Genomic DNA, 23,576 nt, shown 5'->3' with positions numbered 1-23,576 from the left:
AGTTTTCTCATTTGTAAAACAGAGAATTCTATGCATCTTGCAGTGTTATTATAAGGCTTAGAGGTTATGGCTGTAAAGTGCCTACATCTATTCAGGGACGTATTAGTAACCCAGTCCATGGTAGCTAATAATTAAGAGCAAGTATCACTCAATCATGCTTTCTTGGCTTTGATCAAATCTTGTTTATTTCTGATTTATATCATTTGTCATTTTGCACTAGAGTTAACACGTCTAGCTTCTCTCCCTCAATACATCAACTGTTTTAGACACCGAATAACCAATTTCTTTAATGTGCCTAAGAAATTTTTCTTTCAAAATTCAGGATAAGCTTTTTCTCAGTCAGGTTTTCTTGATATACTCAACTAGACTTCGGCACTTTGTTTTCATGTCCCTGTTGTACCTTTTACCCCTACATCTTGAAAGTACTTAAGTTCGTGCCTGTCTTCACGCCTGGAATACGAGCTCCATAGAGACAGGAGTGCTACCTCCTATGCATACATACCTGGTGCCTAGGAAGCAAGCCTGGGCACTGTAAGAAAGAGGAGATGAGTAGGAAAATTATCAAGTCAAGTGATACAAAAATCCATCAAGTAAATGGAGATTAAAAGAATGTAATGCCTATCAGAAGATATCCCCAATAGTAATTATTCTTAGAAAGAGGGCAGGGACCAGTGAAAAAAAGAAATTAAATTCAGACGGAGTTTAGGAACTCTGTCCTATAGTTTTGATAAAGGAATCCAAGATAACATGAGAGGTTAGAGAAGCAGGCCTTACTCATATTCTTCATACACTTATTTTGACATTAATAATAGTGGCTACTGTATTATTCTACTTGAGAGTTGGTCTATTTGCTTTTTATCCATTCCTGAGTCCAGGAACCAATGATCACAAGACTTCACTTGGTCAATCAAGAACATGCCCAGTGTGCAGAGCGAGAAAGGCTGGTGAAAATGATCATTAAATATGAAGATACCAATCTTTTCTGAGATTGGCCAAGTAATTACCCAGATAGGAAGGATGGAAAGATTGTACCCAGAGTCAATTTCACATCATATTCTCGGATAAGTTAAAAACTTTGTTGATATGACTGTGATACCAAGGTATAAAGCTGGGATGTTGCAATTTGGCCAAAACAGAGAAAACAAAATCCTTCAGATGTCATTTGGTGTCTTGTAGAGGAAACAAATGATGGCATTTTGTTTTCATTTCAACTAGTTGTTTTGGGCTGAGCACAATGAGTGGCTATATATACAGAGAGAGATAGAGAGACAGAGAGAGAGAAAGCTTTATTTTTTACTCCTTGAATCTAAATTTATTAATCTACTTAAATTGAATGGGAGATATCTAATTAAGCATTGCATAGCATTTATAGAATTCAAAAATCTATTCATGTGTTTGAACAAAAGCATCGATTTTTCCTGGAAAGTATGATGCTCTTGTGCATATTATATCAAATCCAAATCTTATTTTCCAATAAAGGAAATAGAGTACTTTGTCTATTAAAAATTATACGAAATCTATATTTTTAAAGTGTAACCTCTGGTAGATAGGAAATTCTGTGTAAGTAGGACAATATTTCATTATTTATTGATTCATGTCTACTCAAAAAGAGTGCACATTATTTTATTTTTAAATGGACGGTATTGGTAAAATGTGGTTATTTTAATATGCTAATGCCGACATAAAACATACAATTTTTTCATCAATTTCTCAGATCAGTTTACAATACTGAGGGAGAAAATATTTTTCAGTATTGTACTATATTAATTTTCCAGTATTATATTAAACATACTTAGTAAGTCCATTATGTAACTTATTTTAATACACTGCCTGTCAGTGTTGTCTGAGAACTTAGACATATTAGTCTTACTTGCAACCTTTTTAAAAATTAATATCAATCAGGTATATAGGGATGTCTGGGTGGCTCAGTGGTTGAACATCTGCCTTTGGCTGAGGGCGTGATCCTGGAGTCCCGGGATCGAGTCCCTTGGGGTCCCTGCATGGAGCCTACTTCTCCCTCTGCCTGTGTCTCTGCCTCTCTGTCTGTCTCTCGTGAATCAATAAATAAAATATTTTTTAAAAATTTAAAAAAATAAATCAGGTACATAAAAATACCTGACTGAAGAAAACAATGATGACATATACTCGTAAAATCAAAATGATGGTCTCATGGAGGAGCTTTGACTCAAATTTCTACCAGTAGACCTCAAACAGAATGATCACTACTACTCCTAAAAACAATGCTTTAATTGTCAAGTGAAATCATAGGGATCTCATAAAGACGTGCAAATCAAAGATAGAATAGCTCTAGCGCGTCTGCAAGTGGCTAAGCTCCCAAGCAAATCATCCCTATTAGTTCCTATTCATGACTTCAATTATGCTTTTTTATCTGTTCGTAACATGCAGCATTTTCTTACCCTCACATTTCTAGGCATTTTAGCTTCTGCTGACATAAATACATTCCTCAAATAGAATATTACAGCAATCTTCTGCTAGACATTTAAGCCCATTTGTGCGTTTATTTTTTAAGATGCTTTTTTGAAACTTCTAACTGTGAGAGGTCTGGGAAGGTAGTGTTAGAATGAATGAGAACTTGTTTTTTAAAGCGACACTGTAGACACTTGGTCTACCGTTAAAAAAAAAAAAAAGAAAAGAAAAATCACAGCCTCCTACCTTGAAAACAAACATCTCACGGCGAAGAATAGCTAAAGTGTTAAAGTTCCCATCGCAGATGTTGGGTTTGGCTCCAGGATAGGAAGGTCTGCCCGTGGGAGGCCGAGGGGGTTTGGGCCTGTCATTCTTCCGTGGGTCAGCTGGAGGAATGGAGCGGTGTGGGGGCACTGTCGGTAGAGGTCTTGTCGGTGGAGGGATCTTGTCAGGTGGACCTTTGAAAATACGAGGAAAGCACTTGGCTGACTTCAAACTGGAATAGTGCTGCATAATATGCTGCAGAGGACAATCACTCCTGAGGGGAGGGCACAGACTGAGTAAGCTAAGAAGTCTTGAAGACTGTATGTTTTCTGAAAAAACAAACCATTATACCCAACAAACTACTGCCAAGTCTATCAGAAAGTCCTTATCTTGCTAAGTTCTGAATCTCAGTCACTGAACTTTCTTTGTTAATTTTTAATGATATTTTTCGTAGCTTTGCCAGAGTCCTTATTGGAAAAACTGCTTTGAAATCTTTTTTGGAAGTAGGTGGTGTATAAATAATACATAAATGAAGATGAATACTGGAACCATGCATGTAAGCTCCACCAAAGTTAATCCTAGATTTTGACTGACAATGATTCTATGCAAATATTTCTAAAAGATAAACATTAAGGAATCAAAGTTTATTCCACCCTCTGTCTCCAACTGTATTTATAACCTTTTCCTGACTTTCATTATTTTCTTCTAATGACATGTTTTGACAAATTGCCAGATGAGTGTTTCATTTGAATACTGAATCTAAAACACCTATTGATTAAAACACCACTAGTAAAATATTAATGTGAAGAGGTATTTCTAAAAAGAGGTTTCTAAATTAAGCCAAAGTTTACACATATAATTTGGTACAGATGTAAAGCATCATTCGTCAAGGGATTTATGTTTTTAAAAAGAAATACAGTGCTGTTCGCACTTAATATTTAGATATGGAAAGAATATTCTTTTGCAGACCTCAGTCTAGACTACTAATTCATGAGGTCATGAGAAAGAGCCTTCCTTCAGTTAACCACTTAGGAGGAATTTCTGATGGTACAAATTAGGCATAGGATTGCGCTCTCAACTCATGGGCTACTTAGTTTCGAGTCTGAGACGTTTCCCTTTTCTCAGTATCCCCCAAATAAAGAGCAGCACAAAAGTAGACTTTCTTTTTTTCCCAAATCGTATTTTAACCCTGAGAGAATGGTTACCACTGAGATATTGAAATTGAAAAACTAATGAATGCAAATAAATTAGTGAACTTAAACTATGCTATTTAAAAATGCAAATGACATCTTCGGGATACTGGATATTAACATACAGATAACACACATTTGCCTTTGTATTGTAAAATGAAAGCATCACTTCAGTAATTTAGTAAAGCATACTCTCTATATGTAAATTATAAATGTCAAGTTCTTAACAATTATGTGTGAAATAAATGTCTTTATAAAGGTCAATGGTTCTGTTGAGGGAGTTACGATTATAGTAAATATGTGGAATAGTCTTTCTTCCTTTTGTCTTAATTTGTATTCACTGATTGAACCCCATAAATAAAAATGATCTCGGTATATTAGAAATTTCTTTTGAATTATGTGTAAGTATACATTGCCACTTGTTAACTTTGACTCTTAGTCAATGATTACATGCTTTTGAGCCCATTTTATTATATCCATTACACAAGAGTATTTTCTGCAACCTCAAAAGTGATTTATCTAGTACATATCTTACATCAAGTATCATAAACTGAGTGTCAATCTCTCAGTTTTTACCAAAATCTCAGTATCTTATAGAAAACCTTGTATTTCTCACTGTTTTTATTGGTTGTAATCATTTATTACATTTTTAACCTGAATTTTAAATACTAAAGTTTATAAGATCTTTGGTGTAACTGCAGGTTGCAATTAAATTCAATAAGAAAGATTAGTGTATAGATTTACTATAATATGTATATTAAGATATCTGGATGGTTGCCAACAAAACTTGATTGATATAAGACTTCTGCCAATAGGCCAGACATTTTTTTTTCTTATTTTGGTATTTATCTCTCTTATATACTTAGAGCAACCATCTCAAAGAAGGAAATGCAGCAAGAATTCCGAACTTTATTGTGGTGTTAACCAAACAGAAACAGTGGTAACCTACCATAAATCTTCTGGATGCCTTGCAAATCATCATTAGGTAGTTTGAAGTTGTCAGTTTCCATGTACTGGTAAAATGGGGCCATGATAGCAGTGGGATCATTGGAATGCTCCAATCCCAGAGCATGTCCCAGTTCATGAACTGCTACAAGAAATAAGTCATTTCCTGTGAAAATGAGAAGAAAAGATGCTATTGTAACTAATATCCAAGTACAGAATTGGAACTTTGGTGTTTCAAAATTTCACCCAAGAAAAATAGGAGGAACTCCTTATTTCAACTATCAGTATGATTTTATCGTTGAATTTTCTACTGGCAAAATCCAACACACTATTTTTGAAAAGGTTGGGGAGGTGGGAGGTGATGATAATGTAGTCACAGAAATTTAGATACTGAATGGAAGGAACAAATAATAAAATTTGAAGAAAGATTAGCAGCATCAGAAACTGCTACTACTGATGTTGAAATATCCTTCCAACTAGAAAGCATGTAATATACTTTTATAATTTTTACATTGAACATAATGCTAACAGTAAGTCAGGAAAAAAATGCAGATCCAATTCCTACTTTTACATAGGTGAGTAAATTAAGGCACAGAGGTGACAGGTTTTGTCAAGAACAGCAAATCTTTAAATTTACAGAGCTGTGATTGGAACTCAAGGTTATTTTAAGTCCTAGATGAAGGCTTTTCTTTATACTAGCCTAGAAATATAGGAATACAGAAGTATAAAATGTAAGTCACAGGCTAGAAGTCACAAAAACTAGGATTCTAGTTCTAGCTTTGTGAATACAAATTCTGAGCAATCTGAACAAGATATATTTATTTAGAGTGGCTGTTTCTCATGGAAAAAAAAATCTCTCCCACCTGTGGTAAACTTGCACAGTGAAATCTATTCAGTGCAGATTCTCCGAGATACTTTATGCAGTCATTCCCCTGCTGATGGCCTCTACATATTGTCCCTTCTGGATCATCATAATTAAACTCATGAGCAAAAGAGCCAGTCCTACATGTATATTTGTTATTTCTAAAAATTAAGTTGAACTATGTGAGCATCAAACAGTTGGGACTATTATACTCCTAAGGGTTATGTTCCTAAGTGGAAAGTTTAAAATGATTGAACATAAAATATAAAGTTTTGCATAGATGGATTGCAAATGATTTCAGTGAACTTCCTGAGTGTCATTTTCAGGAAAACTCTCTAAAAACATTTTTATAATGCACTGTGATAATTCCCTTCTGAGGGCTTTTTTTCTTTCTTCCCTTTTTTTTTTTTTTTTAAACACAAAAGCCGAGTACATAACAAATATTTTTTTCCTACTCTGGAGTAGTCCTTCATAGAAAAATGGATGAAACCACGAGGCTGATTCATCATATGACCTTAGCATATCAAAAACGAGTCATTTAAAACACTTCAGGGGCCTACCCGACTCTCAAAGAATAACTGATTAAATACTGTTGTGAAACAAATTGAAAGGGTTTAAAAAGAATAGAGGTTAACATTTCCAATCTCAGAAAGCTTATCTTCTCCTCTTATTTAAATGTGCAAATTAAGACACAAAAAGAAAAATCATATAATACGTATGAGGTTTAATTAAAAATATTAACTAGATTTATTAAAAGTTTACTAACTTGGACATTTTGAACATTTTACCTGCATTTTCTCATTTAATTCTCACAATTATCCTTTGAGTCAGTCACTATTATTATGTCCATTTTTAAAACAAGAAAACAAAGACTTTGAGACATTAAATACAATTTGCAAATTCATGTAGCAAGTTGCAGATAAAATCCAAACTTCTCTCAGTCTGATTAGAAATCATCCTTTGAATTACAGTAAATCACACAGCTATAAAAGTATTAGCATGCACAACAGCTTAGATAATGTAGCCATGTGAAAACAATTTCATTCATTAAATCATCCATTCATTCCACTACTTTTACTGCATGCCTACTATGAGTCAGGCATTGATCTAGGCTTTGATATAGTAGTGAGCAAAACATACAAAAAAATCCCTGCTCTTGTAACATTTACATTTTAATGGGTACTGACTGGAAAGAATCAAGATAGAAAAGTAAAATATACAGAATGCTACATAGTGATAAATGGTAAGGATAAATAGTAAGGCAGAGACAAAATGAAATCAGAGAGGAAATGGAACCTAAAACATGTATGGAATTTTAAATAATACTAATGGTTTGGGCTTCTAGTCTGACTGGGGTGGGGATAATCGTGTTTTTGAGTAGAGGAGGGACATAATCTGACTTACATTTTAACGGGATCACTCTGGTGATTGCTCTTGAGAATCAAGTACAGTGGACAAGGGAAGCAGCATGATTCAGTCTCTGAAGTTAGTGCAATAATTCAGGACCACAGTAGAAGTAAAGGAGGTAGTCAGAGCAGTAAAATTCTTGATATATTTTGAAAGGAGAATCATAGGGTTTCTTAAAGGACAAGATGCAAGGCATGAGCAAAGAAAAACATCAAAGACAACACCACGTTTTCTGGCCCTACACCGAAAAGAATGAAGTTGCCATCCACTGAGATGGCGAAAACCATAGGAGGAATGAATTTTTGTTGCTTTTTGTGTTGGTGGGGGTGAGAGGTAGGAGGCATAACCAGGAGTTCCTTTCTTGAGTGTCAAATTCTGAATGTTTTAATTTGCTTAATGAATCAGGAAGACTCATCAACTGAGACAATAATAGAAAAGAAAAAGAAGAACGTATGAAATGTCTGAATAGGTCAGTTGTAAAGAGTGGATGAGGGAAACATGGAGTAGTTGTCAGGCAGCATTCAGGATCATGAATTTAAAGTGATATTGGCTTCATTATGCGGGATGTCTTCCTTCTTCAGCCTTATTTGTCTGTGTGTATGCAGATACCAAAGTGGCAGTATTGATTTCACCAGACTTTTGGTATCTCTAGGTAACTATGAAAAGCAGAGGAAAAGATGAAGGAGCTGTGGATATACATAAGAGAGTGATTTTTTGACTCTGCCATGTTATTTGTGCCATGTAAGGAAGGAAGGAATAGCATGGGATGAGGTCTGTGACAAGGTGATAAGATCAATCTAAGGTCAACTCTTAAATTCTGGGGTGATCAAAGGTTTTTTTGTTTTTGTTTGTTTTGTGTTTTTAGTCATGATTTAGCAGGAGTGAGCTAGAAAAATATTCAGTGATAGTCCTAGTAGATTTTAAGAGCAATGAGATTTGTAAGAGCAATGTCAAGAGTATGTATACTATGGAAGTGAGTCTCTGTGTCAGGATGAATATGAAATTGGAGAGGAGAGGAGATTCAAGACCTAAGAGCCCAGAACACTGGCAAAATTATCTACATCAACACTGAGATCACCGAGAATTAAAACAAGGGTAGTGTTGAACAGAGTAGGATTGAACCTGGAGGCAAAATCATCAAAGAATAGGGAAAACGAGAATTAGTAGATGATTCTAGCAACGAGGGACAGAGGATGGGACAGTTTGACGAAATCAAAGTCGAAACTTGAAGTGTTTATGGAGGAGGAAAGGAGAATTATCCTGAAGTAGCGTTACAAGGATATAAGGCTGTGCATATATTGTGACTCCAGCCCTGACGTAGAAGGAATATCAAAGAGAAAAGAGAACGAATGTAAAGGAAAGGAAATGTATAATCAATGGAGAGATCAGTGTCAGCTACAGAAAGGAGCCTAAAGGGAATATATTCAAAATAAATTGATTATGAAGGGGATTTTGCTCATGACTGACTTGAAACTTCTCTAAAGTAAACAGTGTCAGAAGGTAGAGAAGGGAAAGGAATGGAGGGAGGGACAGCAATGCAGACGTCCTATGGGGATTAGAGTCCAAGGGGTGAGGGCATCTTCTGTGCTTCCTATGGTGATAAATAGGAATGGAAGTCAGGGTCCTAATCAAATTAGGCCGCAGATTCCAATATATCAAATACAAGAGGTTATTACTACTTGACTATGTTTAAAGGAATTTAAGAACATGACGAGAGAAGACAGGGAGTGAAATTAGAGGGGATACAGAGGAGAAAACGTACAGTGGTTACAAGGACAACTTCCTGTAATTGTCTTTGGTTCAATTTTTGTTGTTTTTCTACCACCTACACGATGATAATTTCACATTCCTCATCAAGATAACCAAGACCCTTCATACATAAGTCCTTGTCCTTCCTTTCCAACATTATCTCCTCCGCCCTTTATTTTCCTCTTTCCGGTTACAGAAAAATGTGCTTGTTCTGTCCTTAAGATCGCTGGACTGTCTTCTTTCTGGAATCCCCTCATCTGCCCCCGGCCCCATGTTGGAAGCACATCAAGCAGACCTGATGTGACTGCTCAGATGTCACCTTCTCTATGAAGACATTTCCCGAGGGGTGCTGTCCCCGCAGGTTCTCTTCCTTAGACTCCCACGGGCCCTCGTGCATCCCCCCATCATAGCAATTGCATTGTATTGTCATCATCCTTTGGTAAATCTTCCCAATATATTTTGGATTCTTTAAAGGCTGCAATTGTGCATCATTTATCTGGTGTCCCCAGTTCAAAGGCATTGCCTGGCACACAGTAGATGACAAATCTTGAAATAAGTTGGATGAATGGATCAGTTTCCAGGGCCTGGAGGACTAATTTGAATCTGAGTAGTAAAGAATAGAATGCTATTTCTACCTCAGTGCAGCGCAGAACTTTTTTCTTTATTTTCCCTAGCTTTATTGAAGTATAAGTGAAAAATAAAATTGTAGGATATTTAAAGAATACACCATGGTGATCTAATATATGCACACATTTTGAAAGGATTCCTCCCCATTGAGTTAATTAACATGTATATCACCTCACATATTTAGCTTTCTTTCTTTTTTTTTTTTTCTTTTCAGGTGGAAACATTTAATTTCATCTCTCTTATCAAACTTCAATCATCCAAGGATGTTATCAACTATAATCACCATGTTATATGTTAGGTCCTCAGACCTTATTCACCTTATGATTGAAATTTTATACCCATTTACCTACCTCTATTTCCTCCCAAAGTCTGTTTTCTGACCATGATGCCAGGAATAAGAATGGAAAGAGAATGAGATAGGAGAAGACTAAGGGGGCCACTATTCTATGGTTCAGAAAACGGAACTAAAGTACTCAACACGGTCGGCCACTCATTGCTGAATAAATGTCAGCAAATACTTGTGCTCACAGCTAATGAAAAGAGGACGTGGTCTAGAGGAAATTGCTTGGGAATGCAGAACGGGCTTGATTTTATTAACTATTATGGAGGAGGAATTAAAGTGATTGGAGGGAGTAAGGAGTGCGAGGGGATGGTAAGAAAGTCCAACAGTGGAAAGTCAAGACACAGAAGTGTGGACTTAGTAAAAACAGGAAAACATTTTTTAAGGATGCCACTTTGAGTGAAAACCAATGAAACATGGGGATGTGTGGGTGGCTAGTGGTTGAGCGTCTGCCTTCGGCTTAGGTCATGATTCTGGGATCCTGGGATCGAGTCCTGCTTCTCCCTCTGCCTATGTCTCTGCCTCTCTGTGTCTCTCATGAATAAATAAAATCTTAAAAAAAAAAAAAATAACACACAATGAAACATGGCCATTGAGTACCATCTAGTCCCCATGTTCTAGTCACAGGCAGAGCTAAAAAAACAGAAGGAAAGAAGAAATTATTTATGAAGAGATGCAGGAATGATGAGATTGGCTGCAAGTATGTGTAACAAGAGACTTCCAAGGGCTGTGTGCCAGAGGGCAATCTCAAGTGAGAGAGGGTGGGGAAGGAAAGGAGCTGCAGGCGTTTTTAGATACCACCCATCTAACACCAAGCTGAAGTAAACACCTGTGTGAGTTCAAATCAGAGACACCACAGTTAAGATACAGACCTGGTATTGATGAGATTTCGTAACTGCCATTGCCACCTAAAGTAGTAGAAGGACAGGTTGGCTTCTGGCATGCCCACACCCAGAAAAAATGGGTAAAGTTTGGCTGGAATGACTATCCGTGGGCAAAAAGTGAAAGAAAATTTTCACCAACAGCAGGCCTAATGACAAAACCAAGATCTAGCAAGCAGCCAAAAGACCAACAAAACCCAAGGCAGCTGAACCAAGAAGAGAAGGCGTTAGCACTTAGGTTTACCAGGAATACCGACCGTGACAACCCGGCTCAGCAAGAGCACGCGGATTCAGAAAAAACACCTGTAGACACCCTTGGCCTTCTTGTGGCAAAACAGATATAATAATTTCTTAAGTCGGAAAGTCCCAATGTAGCCTCACAGGGATGATGTTTGGTTTTCATTCTTCAAAAGGAGAAGAAATCCAACCTTTAGAACATTCCTCCTTGTGTATCACGTCCCCTTTCCCAGAATAAAGTATCCTGAACTTTGTTCCTGAATAAGGATGTAGGAACTCATCCTCTCACTCTCTGGCAGATAAGTGTGTTTAGTCATGCATCAACCTTGCTAACTTTACCGGATTATTAAAAGCATTTCAAGTCTGTCACAGGACAGTAGTCTCTCAGCCACAATTCCTTTCTTTCTTTTTTCTTTCCTTAATGAGAGAACGACCAAAACGCAAGAAGGAAAACAGAGTAGTGACAACAGCCGAAGTGATCTCATCCCCTGTATCTGTGCTCTTCAGATCAATCACATTTTTCCTAAGCACCATTTCCAAGGGTGGAGTCATTCCTTGTCTAAGGAATAAGAAGAAAATTAATAGGGTCAGGATATGAACCTATGACCCGTTCGGTACGCCACAGCACTTTTAATCAGAAATACTGGCCAAGAGCTCCAAGTAATTACCGTTCTTCAGATGATTGGCAATAATATAATTAAACCTTACTTGCAGCTTCACAATAGTTTAAAAGGGTAAGTTGTTAAATAAAGTACCACCCTGTGATTTGAATTCCACTAGGAACAAAAGTTGTTGGCGTATGATGAGGTTTAGACAATTAAAATGCACCAGACCTCTTTCCTAATGATGAAAATAATAACTGCTTCTGTAACTTATCATTAATTCACATTATTTGAGATTCTTAATTGTAATATGCCTTGATCTTATCACCGTGCCGGCAACAAAGGATAAATCAGCCTCCTGATTCTCAGCACAGAAATAGTACTTGCTCCTTTTGTAAGACTGTGAGTTTTGAGTTTGTTGCTTTCAATTGTATCTCTAATCTTCTTTCCTTTGTATACTCCAATACAATTTCAGAACACTGAACTGTATATTATGAAAGATAATGCATTATTTATAATTTCCTTGTCATAATTATGTCTTTATATTTTATTCCAAGCTGTTTCATCCCTCCATGCATTTTCATATGCTATTCCCTCTGCTGACAACATATCCTGAATGTTAAAAATGACTACGCAATATTTCACACATAAAAAGCTGTTATGGATATTTCCAACATTTATAATCCTCCCGACCAGAGCAAATACTCGAATATGACCAGCACCATTGGGTCTCTCTCTGGTTTTTCTCTCTCATCTAATACCTTTGGCTGTCCCGCTCTCTCTGTGGGTAATCACTGACCTGAGGTTCTTCATCTCTCATTACCTTGCCTGTATTTTGATATTTTTATCAAGTACGTATGTTTAACGGACTTACAGCCTTATAAACATGGTATTGTTCTATATGCTGGCTTGTGAAACCCAGCATTTTTTTGCCTTTTATCCTCTTGTTTGCCTCTTAGTGAGTCTTGCAAAATCTCATTAATCCTTTAAAACGAACCTCAAAATGACCTCCTCTGTGAAGCCTTTTCCAACTCCCCAGGTAAAATTTGATTCCTCTGTCTCTGTGTATCCTTGCATAACTTTATAAACATAACTGGGTCATAACACATACCAAATTGCCCTGACAGCTTCTGATGCACAGAAGCTCTTAAGATTTACTTGTAAGTTAAATGACTGACACAACAAATTTAAGCAGACTCATAATTTTCAATATTTAAACATTTAAACCCGAAATATTTAAATCCATGTGTAGAAATCACACTCAGAAATCATCATGAAATCTTTCATTAGGGTTCTGGGGTGCCTGGGTGGCTCAGTGGTTGAACATCTGGCTTTGGCTTGGGTCGTGATCCCAGGGGTCCTGGGATCAAGTCCCACATCAGGCTCCTCTGCCTATGTCTTTGCCTCTCTCTGTGCCTCTCATGAATAAATAAAATATTAAAAAATAAAAAAACCAACAACTTTTGATTAGTATAAATTTCCCCAGGGCCTGATAAAAGATGAGATGGACCATCTTGAACCTCAGTCCTCCTAGACTTTCCATACCGCATGTTGTGCCAGTTGAGAAGCAAAAGGGATCTGTGTGGTCAGCCTCTAAGAAATCCCCATAATACCCACCTCCTGGTATTTATTCCCATTCCCTATCAGCTTGCAGTAGCAGAATACGGTAGAAGCGATGGTATTTGACTTCTAATGACAGGTCATAAAAGACCTCATGATTCCCACCTTGGTGTTCTCTCTCTCTCCCTCATTGTCTGATTACTCACTCTGGAAAAGCCAGTTGCCATGTTGTATAGAAGGCCCTATGGAGAAGAACTGAGGCATCCTGTGAGGTGGGAAGGAGATTCTCTGGTCCGTTCAGGCAGCTACAGCCCCACCCAATCATCTCACGGCACATTTATGACCTATCATGGACCCAAATCAACCCAGCTAAGCTGCTCCCAGATTCCTGACCCTCAGAACTGTGTGAGATAATAAACATTTGTTGTTGGGGTGATTGCTGCTGCGGCAATAGGTAATAGATAATACAGGATGGTTTAGCCCACTGCCTCTTCTCCATTTGATTAGGATTAGGATATAGGGAAGACAAACTGGAAAGAAAAAAAGGATCTGAGTAGAAAAGGAAGCCACTCTGTAGCGTTTGAGTACTTCTAGGATCATCCTGCGACGAACGTGGGTGTTAAATATCGTCCAGCCCAGCTATCTCTCTACAGAAACCAAAAGGTTTTGGCAGTAACCCTAAGTCTGAGAGAAAGTCTGTGACTGAAAATTTCCAGGGATGGAAATATCAGCGACTTCCCTGCCTCGGATGTTCTTTCAAATGTGTAAAGCCTGAGACCTCAGTGGCACCTCTCCTACTACCTTCTTTGCGCATCACTGAAGAGAGGCCCACTCCCTGGGTGGCTGGTGCTCCCTGCCAGGCAACCAGAAAACTCTGATAGGGTAGGAAAAAAAAGAACAAGAAAGAAACAGTATTTGTTGAGCATCTATTACGAACCAGAATTACGTCACACCGAACTTGTCATTGAAACTTGAGGACCTATCCTGGCTTCCTTTTCCAATAATGCTTTCGGAGGCTGCGGAACTTGCTCAGCCAGGCAGCCCATGCTGAGAGAGTTGGGCTGTCGTCTACACACATCCTGGCTGCCCAGCTCCAGACAGGAGTGAGATCACAGCTGCAAGACGGAAGCTGACAGAAGCCGATCTGGGGCAGATTTCCTCACATCTCTTTCTGCCACTTTTGTTCTTCGGTGAAGTCTCCAGCTCCTCAAAGGCTCGGTGCCCTTCTGTCGCCTTCCCCCTGCCCACCGCTCCTGTCTGCAACACTCGGCCTGGATGTGGCTGCTCCCCAAGGGCCTCACGCTTCCGAATGATCCCCTGGTTCCTCTTCTAGCTGCTTTCCCCACATCGAGTCAGACGTGGTGGCACTAGGAGAGCTTAGGAGAAAAGCTCAGTATTGCAGTCATGTATTAGTCGCACATCATTTATGGGCAAATCTGATGCCACGCAGTTACAGTTACAAATGGCACTTAGACGTGTGTCAGACCAATTTTGTTGACTTTTATTTAATGACAAATCTAATTTACTTAGATGTCACTGTCATCTAATTTACAGTGCTATCAACGACACCCCCTAAAAGAACTAAAGGAAACCAAACGCCTTTCTTAGACTGTTCTAAAAGCAGCAGCGAGAAATAGCAGACGGACTTTCCATGCATGACCTTCCCTATGTCTCACCATCGTAGCTAAGTTTTCTTATTATCACCGTTCTACAGATTAGGAAATGAAGACTTCCACAGACTGTGTGATGGCCAGAGTTACCCAGTAAGTGGCAGGAATTGATGTGAACCCTCCAACCCCCCAGTCTTGGCCCACAAACCAAAACTGAGTGTGCTGAGGGCATGGATTTCTCTCTTCCTCCGCTCTAAACCTCTCCTCAGGGCTGTAGACTTGTGCATCAGAGGGCAGCTGCTGTGTAAGACCCCTTTCCAGGAGTCTGAAGCCACAGTTACTACTGCTTTTCTCCACTGAAGTCATGCTAAACTTAATATTTTAAAATGTTTTTCCTAAAATAAAATAAAAATGTATGGCCCCAGTACAACCCTGGCTGCTCAAAGAGTTTCAGTCACTTTCAATCTAGTTTTTAGTTAAGTCTAAAAGCCTTGAAGTAAAAAAAAATATATATATATATTTGGACTTTTATTTTTGAAATTTTATTTCAAAACATTTCTTCAGCAATTCCAGAGGGTTTGCTGGGAATGTTACAGAGTTGCTGTAGGCAGGTGGTTAGGCTTAAGCATGCCACTAGTGTATGCTCCGAAGGCAGAGGTAAACACCAGGCACTTAAATATAAGGGAAACAAATGGCCAGCTAATAGATCTTCCAAAAATCAGTATAAAGGCAATTTCAAAGACAAACTACCACCAAACATTTACAATTTCTAATTTAATAAGCACTTTAGAATAAATCGATAGAATTAAAACAATTCAGGTCTGTGCTAAGCCAGGTAAAGTGGACACCCTAGGAAGATATTTGAATAATCAAAGTGAAAGTACGTGTTTTATTCCTTCAGGCTATAATTTGGATATGAAGTCTGGTGTTGAGTGAATTAGACGCTTCTTTATTAAATTCAGAAGAGCCTTGGTAAAAAACAAAACACAAGATTGGATATAGCTAATTGCACCATATTAACAAGAATTTTTTTTCCCCTTCTCCTGTTGGGCCTGGTTAGGAATCTAAGAACGTTTTCAGTTATGTCCTATGTAATTTTTTTTTTTTTTTGTCCTATGTAATTTATTCATGTGTGGTTTATCTGTGCTATACTTTTCCCCTGGGCGGCTCAATTTGAAGGTCAGAATGATTCTGGAGGCCCATTTCCTCTCTCTGTAATAGTGCAAAAGAGATCAATTTTAGTGACTATTTAAACAAAAGTAATCATATAATAAATTGCAATGCCACTTTTCAGTAGCTGATTTGAATTATATGCCCTTTTACTGTATGCAAACTCTAAGTACTGTTTACCCGGTCATCATTCTAAGTACGCCCGGTATAGCCATCCTGGTATTATGTGCTACAATCTCCAGACCAGCAGCCACTATGTGACATATAGTCTTTAAAAAATTACTAATTATCTCCCGTGTGTAAGGAACTATTGATAGAATTACTGAACTATCGATAAACAATTCATCCTAACATGTAATTGATTTTTTTTTCTACTGCGTGCCAGACAATATGAAGTACCAGGGTCTCTAAAGATAAATTACCCAAATCCTTTGTTCTTAATTAAGAAACTGAGAGTTTAGTTCAGTGATTCTGAGTTCTTCTGGGCTCACAAGCTCCTCAGAGAATCTGAGTTAACTATGCAAATTCTCCCAAGAAAAGTGAGTGCATTTGCACATTATTGTATGTGATTCTGAAGTTAGTTTTACTCTACATACAACCTTTAAGATAAACCAGATTGAAAATTCTAACTCAGCTACTGTGTGTATAAAATTCAATAAATTACTAACCTCTCTGTGATCAGGTTTCTTTATTTGTAAAGTTGCTCTAACATCACCTACTTATAGTTGGTAGGCTAAATACCTACATCATATATATAAATATACATAATATATATAAGATACTTAGCACAATACCTATGACACAGTTTAGGGCTTAGAGACTGGTAGTGAAGAGCTACTAGTCTACTACTACTACTACTACTACTCTTATTTCCATAATTACTAGACTTCACAAACTTTTGAGTTAGACCCTAAATTCTTCATTTTACATTGGCTTATCCAGTCAGAAACCTATCAAGTATCAAAACGGGAATTAAAAAATATCAGTTCTGACTTCACCAAGATCCATGCACCACCTGGCTAACTATGGTCTTGATACAAATGTGTGTCAGTGACAAAGCTGGGAACTATGTTAAGATCAAGTTTTGGGGAGTTTTGAATGCTTTAAGGTTTAAGAATTTGATCATTACAAAGAAAGCAATAGGGTATTATGAAAAGTTAATATCAAAGCGATATTGCTTAGGGTAACCTGGCATCAGCATGCAGGTATGATTGGAGTGGGATGTGGCTGAAAGCTAAGAGAGCAAGTCAAGACTCTTCCGAGAGTCAAGATTATTAGGTGATGACAACCTAAATGTAGGCAGTGATGAAGGGAATAGAAAAAAGGAGTCTCTGAAAACAGAAAAAGGAAATACTTGGGTACTGGGATGATTGAAATAATTCTTTGAACTACTTCCATCATGAAGTTAGATTTCATCATAAGCCCTTATGCATCCAAATCCATGTAAAAAACTACTTCATATTTACTATCATTATTGTTAAAGAGAGGATAAGTTGAACCTAGATTCTGATTTTCATTTTCAAAATATACTAAGTGGTTATGACCTTAAAAGCTGTCCATTTAAGACCTTTTAATAAATATTTCACTTGTATAACATATAAATATGTCCATAGAAGACCTTACATAAATGTGTTCATAGAAGACCTTACGTATCATATAAATATGTTCATATAAGATCTTATATAAATATGTGTTCATATATATAATTTGTTTCATGTAGTATCTGAAATTGAATTTTTGCTGTAATTTTTTGTACCAAATGAAGAATAATTAGCAAGAAACAGCAAAAAAATAAGGTTTCATGCACTTGCTTGTTGTAGCATATATAGACTATAATTCCTGTATGCACTTGGCTTCGAGCGTTTCTTTACTGACAGGAGTTTAGCCCATGACAGAGGTGCTTGAAAGGCTTACTGTAACACCACTGCTATACAGGATGGCTAATTCACAAGGGCTGGTTCACAATAATGAGATAGGTTAGCTCTTTTTGAGTAAGAGCTTTGGGCTTACTATGATGCAAAGAGGCAGAACTGGAAAAGGCAAGGCCTCTAAATAGCATACACAGCTGCAAGCTGAAGGTCAGTCTTTCTACACATGCAGTGAGAAATGCCTGTTTTCTATCAGCCTATCTATCAAAACCTTCATAAAGGTGGAATCCAACATATCTTTACACCTGAGAAGAATAATTTGCAAAATAATTAATACCTACTTGCTTTTTTAAGATTAAAGGTTTGGGTACCAAAACTTTTTTTCTTTTGTTTTATCTTGAAGAGCCTCCTACTTACACTTACATAAGCCAATCATGAGTATATGTCCCCAGGAAAACACTGGGGAAGGTTTTTTGTTTTTTTGTGTTTGCTTTTTGTTTAGGATGGGCAAGGAAGAAGCCTAAGGGAGTTGGCATGGGGGTGGGGCTCTTGGGCACCTGGACACAGGGAGTTAGTTACCTGGTTTATTTCCACTTCCTGAAAACAAAAATTAAAGAACAGGTTAAAATGATCAGCTCTTTAGGACTAGAATAGTCTCTCACAGAAGGGGTATACAAAGGGAATTAGGTAGCAAGAGGAATTAACAGGAAAGCAAGTGAAAGGGTGTTAACACAAAGACTTGAATAGATTATGTTTTGAGTAGGTGTGTGCTATCCTAAGAGTAAACCCATATAACATGTTTCTTTGTACCTGGATATGTTTACATGGGTAGAAGAGATGGACTTATTAATTCAAGTGCATCTGCTTGTTTTCTGAGAGATAGGGGCAGATTAAAGAATTACAGAATTTAAAATCGGGCGGGGGGAGGGTAGGATAAAATTTTAGTTGTTTTCTGAATTTTGCTTTTTCTAGTTCATTTCCACTGGATAATTCATTTTTGTGATATTACAGACCCAGTCATTTATGTATGGATGATGTTCAGGTTTCAGGGGAAAAAAAAGCAAAAGTAAATATATATAAAAACAATCCTCTATGCCCAAATATTTGCACAGAGATTTATTAACAGATTATAAACAAATGTGTTTTTATAAAACATTTATATGTAAATCAAACAACAGCAAACAAAGAAGCCATAATAACTTAATGACTCATTCAGAACTCTTGAAGTTTTCCCTTCCTTCCCTAAACAAAGCATTTCCCCAGAACCTGTTTCTTGTCAACAAGGTGATTTTTTAAAATATTGACTTTTAAGAGGAATCTTTTCATTTTTTACATTTTTCTATAGCAGTCCTCCTTTCTTACTCTTCCCAGCCTTTCTTTTTTCATAGAATAATGAAGAGTGAAACCAGACCAAAATGTGCAAAATGTAAAAATAATTAAAAGCTTAACACCTTAGTATCAGGTATTCTTAGAGCAGGCTTCTTATTTTACAGATGTTATACATATAATATTATATATAATGCATATATAAAATATGAATTCTTACATAAAAACAACACATATGGAATATATATGAAACATGAATTTACTTATTACTACCTCTACCTATTGATGCCAATGAGATAAGGTAAATGTGTTTGACTTTCTGCAATTCTCTTTTTAGAACAGTGATCTGAAGACACATTTGTCTTCTGAGAGCAATAAATGAATAATTTTAATTGAGCAGTAAAGTATCCTTCATGTACGAAGTAAGAATTAAAGGATCACAAATTTGATAATTTGATAATTATTTGTGCAATCAACAGCAGTGGGTGTTAAGTGAAATGGTACATCAAAAATATTTAAGTCAAGTAGTGGACTTAAAAATATGCATCTATATGGCACATATGAACAAAATCAGAAGATTCACGTTGGGGCTGGTGTTCACACAGCAAATTTTGAAGAAAAATATTTCTGGATCTTTCCAAAGGATGTAATGTCACCTAAGTGTCCTCCTATCTACTTATCTTTAAGTTTGCCTTTAGAGAGGTGAAACCAAAACAGAGAATGAAAATGGAAACAAAAATAAAAGGACATTTCTTTTTTTAGTAATAGAAATGCTTTTCCTTTGACTGTGACTTAATCAACATATTCTGTAATTATAAGTCTCATTTTAATTATTTCACCATGGGTGTGGCAGACAGCTTTTTTCCTTTTATTTAGTAAACAAATATTTGAAAGGCCATGGTTTTAGCTTAGAAATTGGGAGAATATTCTGTTGGTAATGTGCTTATGAATTTCAAGTGTTCTGAAGAATGTTTTTTTTCCCCATAGGATACATGATTTGGAAGGAAACCATAACCTAAATGTCTTGACGTGTGTGTGTGTGTGTGTGTGTGTGTGTGTGTGTGTGTGTTACAAGTAAAGCAATGAATAAAGCACCTGTGTTTCATGATTTTCACAAACTCTACAAAAATAAATTCATATAACTTCAATGCAGTCTTGGGAACTTCTGCCAGCAGACAGGAAGACTTAAAAATGTATTAGAAATATGGACTTAAAAAAAGAAAAAGAAGCTAGGCATGTAAATTCCTGATTTTGAAATTTCTTTTACCATAATTATCTTTTAATTGCAAAATGCCTAATTTTGTAGTTTCCTCATTTACTAAGGGGGAATGAAAATTAACATCCATGGAGTAGTCACCAGGGCCCGGAAAGTTAAGCCTCACGATAACTCCTGGAGATAGTAGGTACAATTACCCTCGAATAATAGCGGAAGAAACAAAGGTCTGCAGTAAATAACTTAAAAGCCTGTGAGGGGCCCAGGCAAGTTTGTACCCAGGTCTGTTTGAACCTAGAATCTCTTCCCTATGCTAAATAGGATTCTCAATTTATACATCACCGTCCATCACCCCAGCACACACAAAAACTTGTCTTAAATAAACCTCATCACTGAAACCAACATAAAAGCCATTAAGGTAACCTTATGACACAAATGAAAGAGAAGAGAAGCAATGCTGACACCAAAGAGAATATCATTTCCTTTAATGTCTGCTCATGAACTGTTTCCATGAATTTTATTTTATTTTTTTATTTTATTTTTTTTTTGAATTTTAATAACATTCAGTAAGAATTTATTGACCACTGCACGCCCAACCAGTGATAGGTGTCATTCATAAGACGTACAGAAGTCTTTGAGGAACTTACTCTCGACTTCTAGAGAACACCTACCATGCTTTGCCGTATGAAGAAGTGTTAATAAAACGTCCCCATCTTCATGTTATTCCATTGCTCGAAATATTAAAATTGTTTCTTGCTAATTACAGTTCAATTAAGCCATTAAATGCTACCCTCCATAATCTGGTCTGACCTTTCCTATGCAACCTGTCTGCCACTGTTTGTCTATGTATAGTTTAATTCTTAACATTTCTCCTTTCTGTATTAATTTTCACCTTTCTCACTTTTTCCATGCTTTCTCCCCACATATAAATACTATAAAGCATTAACTACTTTTCTCTCATTGTTTAAAATTTTATATCCGCTTTATTGTGATCAAACAACTTTGAACAGTCAATCCTAAGAAATGAAAATTGAACTACAAATTGAATGATTCTATTTATTCCATCACATCACTTATTGCTGCAAGGGATATGTCTTCTTCAGAAATAGAATTTCCTTTGAAACTACCTTGCCTATTTTCACATCCTCCCTCTGGCCTTGTTCTGCTTTGTTTCCTTAGTTATCCTAACAAACAAAGTGATATTTACCAAAAGCTATTTTTAGCTGGGGAGACACAGAAATTTTATATGTTCCCCTAAAATTATTAATATATCTTTTGTAAAAAAAAAAAAAAAAGTGGAAATTAAAAATATTGTGTGTATATGGAAGTGAGTTTAAATAATAAAAAAGCCTTGGAAAAATTCCTTAAAATGCAAATTTTCCATTCTTCATAAATAACTTCAATAATAATAACAGTTTTATTCACTGCTACACAACAAATGAGCAGTTTAAAACAAGTTATTGATTAGCTCATAATTCCTGTGGGTCAGGAATCGTAGAGTGGTTTAACCACTCAAGATTTTCCATGAGGCTGTAGGAAAGCTGTTGGCTGGGCTGTCAAATCTTGACTGGGACAACTTCGCTTCAAAGCTGAGTCATGTAATTGTGGGCATGCCACGGCTCCTGCTAGTAGTTGTGTAGAGACATGGTTCTCATCACACGCATTTTTCATATATTGCCTAAGTGTCCCCATGATATGCTCTCTGGCTTACTCTAATGTGACTGATGAGAGAGGCAGAAGGACTAAGATAGAACCTGTAGTCATTTGTAAGCTAATCTTGGAAGTGATTTACCATCACTTCCTTCATAATCTGTTTATTAGATGTGAATTACATCCAGCTCTCATAGCTGGACAGGGGTAGGGGATTACACGAAGGTTTAATTGCCAAAAAGTAGATCAATGGCAGCCATCTTGGAGACTGGCTACTCCAACATCAATAATAATAACGAATGCTACCATTTTGCTACCATTTTCAGATATTGTACAGGGTGCCTGTGCTGGTGACAGTAACTAAAGAAGGGAGGATTTTACCATCTGCATTTCCCATAAGAGGAAACTGGAGAGCTAGGATTGTTGAATAAATAACAAGGAATATTACTGGTAACTGGCAGAACCAGAATTCAAATTTCAGGTCAAGTGTCTTTGTCTTCAAAGTCAGCAAAAAATTTCTCTTCCCTTTAGCACTGTGCCTTCTTTATTTTCTACAATAACAATGTCAATGATCTAAATTATGACGAATTTTATTTCACACACCATTTTGGGAATTCACGTTGTGTAAGCAGAGAGGAAATAAAAATCCTATCAGACTATGCTGCTGTTAACTGTAACAAATTGGTTCCAGGGGAAAATTACAACCTTCAAAATCTGCTACTTTTCAAAAAGATACAGAGCAGATCCAACTTGCTAAATTCTGAAATGAAATGTTGGTGCTCAGAATTGTTCTCCCAAGACTCATGCAGAAATATAGGGGTTTCTTCATCTTTATTCGCACACTGGGAGTTTACATAAGCCCTCCTCCATCACTTTTCTTCTAAACTGACTGGAGAATCAGAGAGTAGAAGATAAAAAGGGACTAGTAGTGGTTAAACTGAACTTTACTGGATGAGTGATGGTGTTTGTTGATTTATGGAGAATATACTTTCCACTTAGTTCTGTCATGGTAGTCACAGTCTCCATGTGTTCTAATGAGCAATCTAGAGTCCTTCCTCTATATCTTTGTCAAAGAGATTACACAGATATATTTTCAGATTGGTGACTCTTAAGGTTCAGCAGCCAAATTTTTGGACAAACAAAAGCAGAGCTGAAGATAATGATGCAGAATTAGTTCTAACACTTGGATCATAAGTTAACAATGTGACAAATATTATTACAAAAGTTAATATGAAAACCTCACTACGTTGTTCCCAAATTATCATAGTTCCTATTACAACTATCAGATCATCACTGAACATGTTAATTATGTTCACTTTTGTCATTTTGTATCCTGCTGACCTTCATCTTGTGATAGCATTGTCAAGTCAATTATGTGAAAAACAAGAGGAAAGAAAGTGGATTGTAATTCATCACCAGTATGCAGATCATAGAGCATGGCTGTCTGTTACAAAGAAAATGGAATGTAAAAACAAAGAAAAGTCAGACTTTTTTGAGAATCAAATGCTTAAAAAAGCAAGACCTACTGAATAAAAATGTAAAACACCTGTGGAAAAATGTACATATAAGTCTATAATTTAAAATTATTTTATAACATTTACTTCTTACGCAGCTAATTGGAAAATTCCAACAATATGTTACTAATTCT

General features: G+C 36.7%; 1 protein-coding gene across 2 annotated transcripts in view; it reads right to left on the bottom strand.

Moving 5' to 3' along the window:
• Window positions 1–23,576, bottom strand: part of MMP16 (matrix metallopeptidase 16) — a 303,974-nt gene that overhangs the window by 94,415 nt on the left and 185,983 nt on the right. For both annotated transcript variants that reach the window (XM_077876326.1, XM_077876325.1), the window contains exons 5-6: window positions 4,831–4,992; window positions 2,674–2,885 (exon numbers count right to left, since the gene is read on the bottom strand). In XM_077876326.1, coding sequence (XP_077732452.1) covers window positions 2,674–2,885; window positions 4,831–4,992 — 374 coding nt within the window. The remainder of the gene's footprint in view (window positions 1–2,673; window positions 2,886–4,830; window positions 4,993–23,576) is intronic.

This window comes from Canis aureus, chromosome 28 (genome assembly GCF_053574225.1).
Source record: "Canis aureus isolate CA01 chromosome 28, VMU_Caureus_v.1.0, whole genome shotgun sequence".
NCBI lineage: Eukaryota > Metazoa > Chordata > Mammalia > Carnivora > Canidae > Canis > Canis aureus.
Note: the sequence above shows the minus strand (reverse complement) of the source record. Positions and strands in the feature narration are given on the sequence as shown.